General features: G+C 43.6%; 1 protein-coding gene across 1 annotated transcript in view; it reads left to right on the top strand.

Annotated features, from left to right (window-relative positions):
- fgd (faciogenital dysplasia) overlaps positions 1 to 9,499 on the top strand; it is a 61,447-nt gene extending 51,948 nt beyond the window's left edge. Inside the window, exons 9-19 of the mRNA XM_030423240.1 lie at positions 1 to 55; positions 552 to 698; positions 795 to 887; positions 998 to 1,077; positions 2,141 to 2,171; positions 2,873 to 2,977; positions 3,438 to 3,491; positions 5,273 to 5,374; positions 5,550 to 5,678; positions 6,602 to 6,742; positions 7,782 to 9,499. The exon at positions 1 to 55 is cut by the window's left edge and continues 4 nt beyond it. Of these exons, the coding sequence (XP_030279100.1) occupies positions 1 to 55; positions 552 to 698; positions 795 to 887; positions 998 to 1,077; positions 2,141 to 2,171; positions 2,873 to 2,977; positions 3,438 to 3,491; positions 5,273 to 5,374; positions 5,550 to 5,678; positions 6,602 to 6,742; positions 7,782 to 8,027 (1,183 nt within the window). The 3' untranslated portion in view covers positions 8,028 to 9,499. The remainder of the gene's footprint in view (positions 56 to 551; positions 699 to 794; positions 888 to 997; positions 1,078 to 2,140; positions 2,172 to 2,872; positions 2,978 to 3,437; positions 3,492 to 5,272; positions 5,375 to 5,549; positions 5,679 to 6,601; positions 6,743 to 7,781) is intronic.
- Positions 9,500 to 10,317: the final 818 nt, after the last annotated feature.

Raw genomic sequence — 10,317 nt, 5'->3', positions numbered from 1 at the left:
ACTGGAGCTAATCTCTACCGCAGCTAACCACTCCAATGCAGCAATCAGGAAAATGGTAAGGCTTTTGCTCGATGGTTCAATTTTCTGTATTGTTTTTGTTTTGTCATCTGTCTCTAAACGCTTTCCAAAACTCTCTCACTGTCACTGTCTCGTTGAGTGCTATAAAAAAAAACAGCTCACATATTACACAATTAAATGGCTGCTGATGCTGTTCTGTCAGTCAGCAACATTGCTGCAAGTGCAGTCTCGAGGAGTGAACGAGTTGAATTAGTACAGACAGGAAGTTGCTGTTTCCTGCCTCGGGTTGCACGGCTTGAGGAAGCCTGACTGACTTTTTAACATTCATCCTCCTCATCTATTTCCTCTGTCTGGCCGTGTTACTTATCACACAGCTTTCGAACAGCTGGAGCAGACAAATGTGTTTCTGAATCACTAAAGAAATATAATACCTATTGTCCGCCTTACTGGCAAACCCACGAATGAATGAGAGTCTTGTTTGTGTTCGTCTTTTGTCCGTCTGCTTCCTTATCCTCGTTGTCTGATGTTTCCAGGAGAAGATGCACAAGTTGCTGGAGGTTTACGAGAGGCTCGGAGGAGAGGAGGACATAGTTAACCCGGCAAATGAGCTCATCAAAGAAGGACATATCAAGAAGATGTCAGCCAAAAACGGAACAGCACAAGACCGATACCTCTACTTGGTGAGAGGACTGTTAAATTTGAAAAAATATCTTACTGCAGGAGGACCTTTGTATATGTGCTCATGTGATGTTTCTTTCTGTGTCTCGGTCATATAGTTCAACAATATGGTGCTTTACTGCGTGCCTAAACTCAGACTGATGGGACAGAAGTTCAGTGTCAGAGAGAGGATTGACATCGCTGGCATGGAGGTGCAGATCTGCTTCTGATTCTGATGATTTTATTTAGTTTTTCTGCTCGAGCCTTTTGTTTATTTATCCTGGTGCGTCTGAACTGAATGTGCCCTCTTTCTTGATCTCAGGTGCAGCAGAATGTGAAGCAGAACCTTCCTCACACGTTTGCCATCATTGGCAAGCAGCGTTCACTGGAGCTGCAAGCCAGGTAAAGAGAAAGACTTCAGACTCTGAAGACAAAAAATGTATATAAGATACAAGATATATGTAACACCCAAAATTTCAAAAGTCTTTTTTAAGAAAAAAGCAGGCCATAACATCCCAGAATGCCATTTAAAGGATTGTTTTCCCACTGACTTGTTTAATTCATGACACATATTCTTTCAATGTGTGATTTCATAATGGTCACATTGCCTGACAGGCATTGTTGTCAGTCACCTTAAGCCAATCACATGTATCCTGCTGTGTAGCAGATTCACCAGCTGCAAGCTAGCTAACCAGCTAGCTCCTGTTTGCAAAAGAAAACTACAATGGGTTTTTGCTCTTTATCAAAACACTGCTAAAGTAACTCTGAATTAACAACCAGTTAACTACTCGTCGACCTACATAGCCAGTTAGCCATTTCCTAGCAGGCTCACCAACTGCAAGCCCGCAAACCAGCTAGCCCCTGTTAACCAGAGAAACTGCTGTGTGATTTCTGCTCTCTCCAGTTGTCTGAGAAACATATATAAAATCAAAACACTGCATAGTTAACTCTGAATTAACTAGTCGACTGCCACCAACCAACCTAGCCAGTTAGCTGCCTTCTAGCAGGCTCACCAAATGCAAGGCAGCTAACCAGCTAGCCCCCTGTTAACCGGAGAAACTACTGTGTGTTTTTGCACTTTGGAGTTGTCTTCAAAACATATTTAAAATCAAAACATTGCTGAATTAAAACGCTTAATTGTTAGGTAATAACCTGAGCTCACAAACCACCCTCCCTTCAGCTTAGCTTAGCTGTCTAGCTAGGTAGCATGTCCAGTAAGCTGAACAGCTGCTACCACATGTAGCCAGTTAGCTTCTGTGAGCTGTTACCAACCGGCTGCTGCTCTAAACAGACTAACAGAGTAACAAATCTGTCTTTTGCTTATCTTTGCAATGATAAAAAGCTACATTCTTTCATAATTTTGGCTACATACACTCCAATGCGGACTGACTATTGTGACATTGTGATGATCTGTATTCTTTTTGTTAAGACAGAAGAATCTCATGAGCTTTTCTTTGCTTTTCAGGACGGCGGAGGAGAAAGAGGACTGGATCCAGGTAAAGATCACACTCATGCTCGCATTCGTGTAGTAGCAGCCACGCACACGTCACGCACACATTCTCTGGCCGTCCTGTTTTATTAAAGAATGGAATTAGCAAAAGATTTCCTGCCCACACTCATTCAGTGTGTTTGGGAATTACATTCTCTAATAAAGCCTCTCATTATTGCTCATTTAGCCCATTACAGCAGAGAAAAGCTGATTAAAAACGTTTTGCAGGCTGGAAGAGGGTGTGTATGTGTGTATAACAGAAGCGTTTTGGGAGGTTTTATGTGTGTTTTTAGTCTGTATGTGAGCATGAGCGAGGGGCTGGAACGAGGAGAATGAGCCCTTCAGAAAAGACACTGATTTAAAAGATTTATTCAAGCGAGAAGAAAAGGTTTTTATGCACAACTAGACAGGCAGGTCTCTGAAGCTGTGATCTCATTGGTGTTGTCATCCATTTGGTGCTTGGTCAGGCCAGACAGACAGTGTAATCAGGGAAAGGAGTTTAAGTAACACAATCTGTAGGATACAAAATATAAGATCAAGCATTTTAACATCATGCCGTGACTCTGCAGTTCCTTCTCATGACAGATGCCGACGTGTCTGATCAATAATCAATCTCATCTCGGTGTCCCCCCCCCCCCCCCCTTTCCTCTGTGACCTCTCCATCACTCCTCCTCCCTCTGTCCCCTCTAAATCCCCTCTGACTCTCAGGTGATCCTGGCCACGATCGAACGGCACAAGCAAAACAGCGAAACGTTCAACAAAGCTTTCAACAGCTCCTTCTCCCGGGAGGATGACCACGTCCCGGAGTCACCGGTCAGTCTCGCTCAATCAGTCAGCGCATTGATCCGTCGATTAGTGGTGTCGTCTTGTGCAATGAATCACGACAGGCTAGTGGGGACACCAAACGAGTCCGTCATAGTCTGGTCTTTGTCTGCCCGCAACAGCTCTCCATCTATGGATGTAGTAGTATCACACACACACATAAAGAGGCTCTTTCTTTTCATCCCTGACAGTTGCTCACGTAGCGTCTGCGAGTCTCTCTCCAACCCCGAAACTCTCTCATGACCTAATAGGGAAAGCCCGAGTCAAAGTGTATACAAAACTCATATGGATCTGCTTTGACCCACTTTGGGGATGGCTGGAGCTGGACGCCAGCCAAACGTAATGTGACAGAGGGCCTCGATCACAAGGTCCAGACTGACACCTAGTGGTAGAGATGTGCGACTGCAGGCAGAAGCTGCTGGTGCTCAATGTGCTGTTTATTACTCCTCAGGGTCCCTGGTCCAACACATCCATAGATTCAGATGGTGAAAGACTGCAGGAAAGGGTAAGAAAAACACAACATATGTGGAGAAATAACACTTGATCTCACCTGAGGTGCCTTGTAGGAGTGCTGGTTTACACAGTGTGTTGTTAGATTATAACCGCCGTGCAAAACATGTCCAATCCACATCTATTCGACATCTTTGTTAACATTCAGAAGATGTCTTTCACAGCGCCAGAATGAAGGACATCTTTTTGACCAGTTTGTTTATTGACGTCCAAACCATAGCATTCAATAAAACAGATTCTAGTGAAGGCAGCTTGCCAAATTGTGACATTCTGCTTTATTTATATTTAACAGAGCATCCTAACTTCTTTAGAACCAATTTTGTAATAAAGTCTAGAATATGATAGCATGGTTTGGTCATCCAACCTTGGCTACCCAATGAAGTTTGACGACCAAAACATTGTATTCAATAAAGCTGATAGTAAATCACGACAGGATGTGACTCTGGGTAGCCTGTTAGCACACCTCGTTGGGTGTCTGGCCCACGAGCTGAGGGTGAGGCTTGAGGTTTTATTCCATCCTGTAACCTTTTGCTGAGGCGAGTTCAAGAATGCAGTTATAAAAAGCTTAATTTTGAACCACAAGAAGCTGTCCTTGTGACGTCTGTTATTGAACTTGAAAAGATGTCGAAGACTGCGTTGTAAAAACCTTCATTTTGAACACTGTGAGGGTCTTTGACGTCAACCTTGAAGGTTAAAAAGTCTAAAATAGAAAACTTTAACTCTGGCTCCTCAGCAGACATGTTGTGAACCATGGACAAAGTCATTGTATTGACGTGTTTTTTGGATATGTTTTGCTCAGTGGGCGCCCTTGAGCAGAAATTTGCTGTGGGCTACTATTGACTCCCCTCTCTCTCTGTGTCTATTGTGTATGTATTAGATATGAGTAGTTTGTGTCCTGAATGAGCACAACATGAATGCAATTTAAACTAAATTGATAATAATTACACATTTATTCTAAAGGATTTTCTGAAATATCACATTAAGGCTTCTGTGAATTAAGTCCCATTGTACTTTCAATTGTGCACACAGTCGTAACCAAACTAGATTGTAATTAATCAAATTACAAACAAATTGGCACATATTGAACCCGAAGCGTTCAGGTCTCCTGAGGGGTCCTGAGCTCAGGGTATTCTCCTGCTTTGCCTAATTGGTAATCTAATTGTGGGACCTGGAGACTCATTATTTTGTGGTTTATTTAATGAACAAAAAATCTGCGAGTTTATTTTAATCTCCCATGAAATGTGTTTTCACTGGAAGCACTTAATTTACTTCAACAGCTTATTTGCATTTAAAAGTTAAAATAACCCCTTTGTTGTAATTACAAGTTTAGTGTCTTCTTGCAGAGGAAAAACACCACAACTTTTAGATCGATGTAAGAGTAGAGTTTCTAAAAAGGCATTTTTGCATTTTCAAGATTTGCTGTTACTTAGTGCATTAGCAGATGTAAACCTTCCCTTAACTTGTCCAAAAGTTTTGAATTAAAGCTGTTTGCAGGATGTCGCTTTTACTCGTATTTCCGTGTTGTATCTATAATAAAAATCTGACAACCTGCACTGCGGTGAACACCTCCATCTGATCTCCATTTTTAAAGTTAGAGAAGGACAGTGTGTCTGTCTTTGTCTGTGTTAATAAAAAAGGAGAAATGGAAGACTGGATGAAGCAAGACAAGCTGTCAGACGTTCCTTTTTGGTTCAGCCGTGCTGAAACTGAACAGACCGAAGACCTTGACACATGACTCTGTGTTTTTTTTTTTTTCTTTCTTAATATATTTTCCAGAAGAGTTCCAGGAAAAAGGAGAAAGAGAAGCAGACGTGTAAAGGCTGCAGCGAGAGCTTCAATTTCACCAAGCGCAAACACCACTGCAAGGCCTGTGGAGCGGTGAGCACAGATGGAACGAGATAGGAAATCTGGGCATTGTTTGATGTGATGTAGTAATGAAGGGATCATGGGGAGAGAAGTCAAGGGAACAAGTGAAAATGTCCGGCAATTAACTGTTAACAACCGAGCAGCCTCTGAGCACAGTCTGTCTTTCTCTCTGGGTGTCCTTCTGCAGGCCATCTGTGCGAAGTGTTCGAAGACCTTGGACAACAAAACTAGCCGAGTTTGCCCAGAGTGTTACGAAGCCAGCGTCAGCCTGGAGAATCTAGGCGTTAGTGAACAGAGGAGGAAAGCTGCGCCTGAGGTGAGACAGACAAAAGCAACAACACAAAAACACTGAGAAGCAACATGTGCATACTAGTTTATATTTCTGCCTTAATTCGTGCCAGTCCAGTGAGATCCAAGTCTCACAGTGTACCAAGATTCAATGTCAACCACAGTTTAGCAGCCAGGCTGCACTGCAGGCAACAGACGGGCAGAAAGAAGCACAGTGGTGAACTTATTGAGTCCAGCACATGAGCTCTGCTGGATACTAAAGTCACCACTGTGTTGTTCTAAACACACATTAAATACATGTGCATTTATGAATTAGCTCAGATTCTCATTGAAAGATCAACTTGTCCGTCTTTGATGACTCACATTATAATCAGGTCTCGGCTTAGGAGAACCAGCCGTCTCAGCTGACTCAGCAGTCTGGCTGCTTTACGTGTCTGTCTGGGATGTTGTGGGTGAACTTACAGACTGTACTGAGAGAAGAAAACCATTCTATTTGTATATGATTTTATTTAGTTGGTTTTTTTTTTCTCAAATTATTCAGGCCATTGTTTTAATGACTACCCAGGGGTGAGAAAAAAGCTCATCTGCAGTGAAACTAGTCACCACATGGGGGAGCTGTAGGCCACACAAGGGGTTTAGACAAGGGCCAGCAGGAGCCTGAACACCTGTCCATGTGCAAATCTCTCTGTGTCCTACATTGTTGTTATGTAACGGTGAGCAGTGGAAGATCTGCACTGTCAGTTGCTCGTCAAATCCCTAAAAATATGATGCAGAAGGATTTGAATTAGAAGCTAATTCAAATCGATAACAGTTAGGATGATAATTGAACCCTTTACAAAACGGTCCACCTGGGAATGTCATGATTGATTGGTTATCTCATGGTTGTTTTATATATTCATTACAATTATGAGGCTTTTCATATATATTTTCTATATTGTGGTATCCCCTCAGAGACAGACATCTTTATCGGGGGAGAACTGCCTGCTGTGTGGCCACCTTCAAGTGCAGGAGAAAGGGAAGAACTGGACCAAGATGTGGGTGGCTGTGACCAAGGCTGAGCCAATGGTGCTGTACTTACAGACCAGTGGACAGGTAAGAGTTCAGCACACACTCCTGGGAGATATGTGTGTTTTCATATGTCCAGCTGTTACAAAATTCACCACATTTTTTAGTTTCAATTATTTTACTCTCATATCTCACCTGTTATAATCAGTATGACATACTACCCTTTATCTATTTTACTTAGTAGTCATCACTTGCGGTACATGTATCTTTATGCATGTGGGCGGCCTGTTCAGTTAAGCGCTGTACTAAAAAATGGACAACAAACAATGCACATGTTGTCCCCACATGGCCACATCAGTCATCTCTTCTATCCGCTGATCCTCTTGTTGCACCCGTCTGACCTGTCTGTACGTCCTGCCCGCTTCCTCCTTTTGAAGCTGGACATCTGCACAGCGTAGCGCCTGTGCACATCAGTGAGGATGTGTGAATCAGATCTGTCCAATCCTGCCTGTGCCAGGCTGTCTGTGCGCTGTCTGCGCTCTGTAGATTTGGGCCAGGAGGATTTGGTTGTCCTGAATCTGACCTCAGGTATAGCCGCTGTCGTCGGTGACAAGGTTTTAGTTTGCACTGCCCAGATGAAGCAACCCTTTGGATTCCTTGAAATCTTGGCTGTGTACTGTATGTTGCATTAAATCTGCAGAGAACATCCCAAGGAGTTGCATCCAAACAGTGGTTAACGTGGTTGCTTAGAAAAAGACTCCCGTGTTTGGAAAGCTTTTCGCGAGAGGCTGTGATTCTCTGTCATTCAGAGCGGATGGCACAGAAGGGAAGTCAGCCTGTTAATGCCTCCCCTGGTTTCATTTCCAGTACTAATATCCCAATCCCACTGCAGAAAGCTGCCGTTCCAAAGATTAGGATTAATAGGAGATGGACGAGCATTTCCTGATTATACAGAAAGAAAGAGGGGGAGGGGAGATGGTTTACTATACATGCCTGGTGGAGTATATTCCCCTCCAGCTGAGGAGACAGGCTGTCACTAGCTGTGCAGTATCCTTCCTCTTCCCTCAAAAGGGAAACCCAATTTAAACTACTACTCCTGACTGATTTATTTTTCGTATTTCTGTAGGACTCCAAAGGAGCGCGGGTGATTCCTCTCCCTGGCTTCGAGGTGAGCGCGGCGCCGCCGCCAGCAGGCGAGAAGTCGGAGGTCAAACATGCGCTGCGGCTCAGTCACGCCCAGCAAACTTTGCTCTTAAGTGCCCAAGATGCAGAACTTCAGGCCAAGTGGTTGGACGTCCTCTCCAAAGCTGCCCGCAGAGAAGCGCCTGCGGATGCATCGACGAGCCTGACTGAACACAGGAAGAGCCAGTAGTGGCCATGCTGGAGCCACAGGACTCGCTCCCTCCTCCTCCCTCCCTCTCCTGTGTATAGAGCACACATTACTTGAATTCACTTTACCTTGGCACTTTTATTTTCCCTTTGAAAGGACCACTCAGTCCTTCCTATGCCACTTCAATCTTATCCTCATGACCACACGGCTTCTCCCTCTCCCGTCTCCATCTCTTCTTTCGTCTCTCTGGAACACAACAAAAAACTAGAAGGACTCTCAAAGCCACCAATGCCACTGTATGTCTGTGTGGTTAGGATATTTTATTTCTGTCAGTGTTTTCAACAGCCGGAGAGGACTAAAATCTTTTATTTGTAATATAGCTGAAGGTTCCTGTATGTTGTTTTTTTTTTGTTTGTTTTGGGTTTTTTTTAAGAAAAAGATGAAGTTTTCTTGTACATTATGAGACTGTGTTGTGAAGCATTAAATCTTATGTGTCTCCATTCGTTTCGAAAGTATGTATGTGTTTGAGTGTGAGCCCCCCCAACCCCCTCCCGTGTTTATTAAGTATTGAATGTTAGCGTAAGAAAACCCGCGCCGGCCACCTCTCTGTTCTCTTCACTCCTGCTGGGGAACACAGAGGGGGGAGGGCAGCTCAGTTGGGTGTTGTACAGTATGTATACTATAGTGCGATGTAAGCAAACAAAGAAAGAAAAAAGACATTTTAACTTAAAGAAGACACAGAGATGTGTGTACGCTTGTGGCTGGCCACCTGATGCTCCCGCTGTCAGCTCCCGTCTTACAGAAACCTCTCCTCATACTCCCCTCTGCTATATTGGAAAAACGACTCCCTCCCGTTATTGTCTGTGGACTCTGAGACCTCTAATCTGAGTCTGATCCACCACATCTCCTCTCATTATTGTGAATCGTCCAGATGAGAGCATACAGCCAGAATGGGATCACGTGGCCTCAACTCTGACCCTTTGGTCCCTCAATATCACCACTTGTACACACACAAAATAAATCCTTCTCTCTCTCTCTCTCTCTCACTCTCTCTCTCTCTCTCGCTCAGCTGCTCGCTCGCTCGCTCAGCCTAGCGACCGTTTGCCTGCTTTCTCTCCCTTTTGGTGATGTGATGGAAACCAAGTACTGTACTGTAAAACTGTTTATTCTGCCTTTGCCTCTCCCCCCGTACCCTGCTCCTATCAGCACCAGCCTTTAAGCAAAAAGTAGCAAAAAAAAGGTAAAAACTCGTCATTGGATCTCTTTGTGCATGTAAAAACTCACTCATATTTATGTACCGTGCTATGAAATCTTAGCCCCCCCGCCAGGCCCGTCCCTCTTTTTATGCCCCCCCCCAATCCCCAGAATTCATTCTTGTCGTACTGTAAGTGAGCAGAGTCAGCAGTGAGTGTTTTTAAACATGGATTGTGCACAGTGGAAAAAGCAGTCGGAAAAGCATATCATCAATAAACAAAGACGCTGTGATTCATTCAGCGCCACGCTGTCCAACAAGATCTTCACGTGTCATGAGTCTCTGTCCCTTAATGTGTTTCCTCTTGTCTTTTTCTCCATTAAGTGCAAACAGGCCACCGATTTGTATATTAAGAGGGAAAAGACTGATGTCCATTCACTCCAGCCACTGATCTAGCAATGATATCACACACAAGACGGCGGGTAGAATGGCAGCAGATATTTATTTTAATATGATGATGGGATGTAAGAGGATTAACGGCCATGTAGCGTGCGCGTTTCTGTGTACAGGTCATTTAGGGTTACTACACTGTTCATCCAGTTGGTCACAATAATTGGAAATTGTGTTATGATGGATTTGGTATTCATAATAGCAGAACATAAAGGGGCAGTCACCTTAAAAAATAAAAAAAATACACATTTTTCCTCACAACTGCATCCATTTAGATAACTTTGGTACAAATTGGTGGGTTTGGGCAATATCAGCCTCTTCTCTTCTCGAATCCAATGGAACTAGACGGCACTCAGCTTGTTTTTGTTGCATTTGAATAACTCAACACAATTTTCCTTCTCGTGATAAACCAAAGACCCTGATAAGAATAGTTTCATCTTTCTACCCAGTAACCCTGCTAACTGTATCACCGTGCAGAAACAAGCATATTCTTGTACAAGCTACAAGGTCAATTTATTTTCATTTTTTTAAACAAGGGTTTAGAAAAACAAAATATTGGCACAAGTTGACCAGACTTTTGTTATCTTTGAGTATCCTTTAGGCTCTGTGCAGACATCTAACCTCACTGATGTGACTGACGCTCTGTATGTGGGTACCAGTGATGTCGTGGGCCGTGCATGAACCACGGCA

This window comes from Sparus aurata, chromosome 7 (assembly GCF_900880675.1).
Source record: "Sparus aurata chromosome 7, fSpaAur1.1, whole genome shotgun sequence".
Classification (NCBI taxonomy): domain Eukaryota; kingdom Metazoa; phylum Chordata; class Actinopteri; order Spariformes; family Sparidae; genus Sparus; species Sparus aurata.
This window is presented reverse-complemented; position numbering and strand designations above follow the sequence as displayed.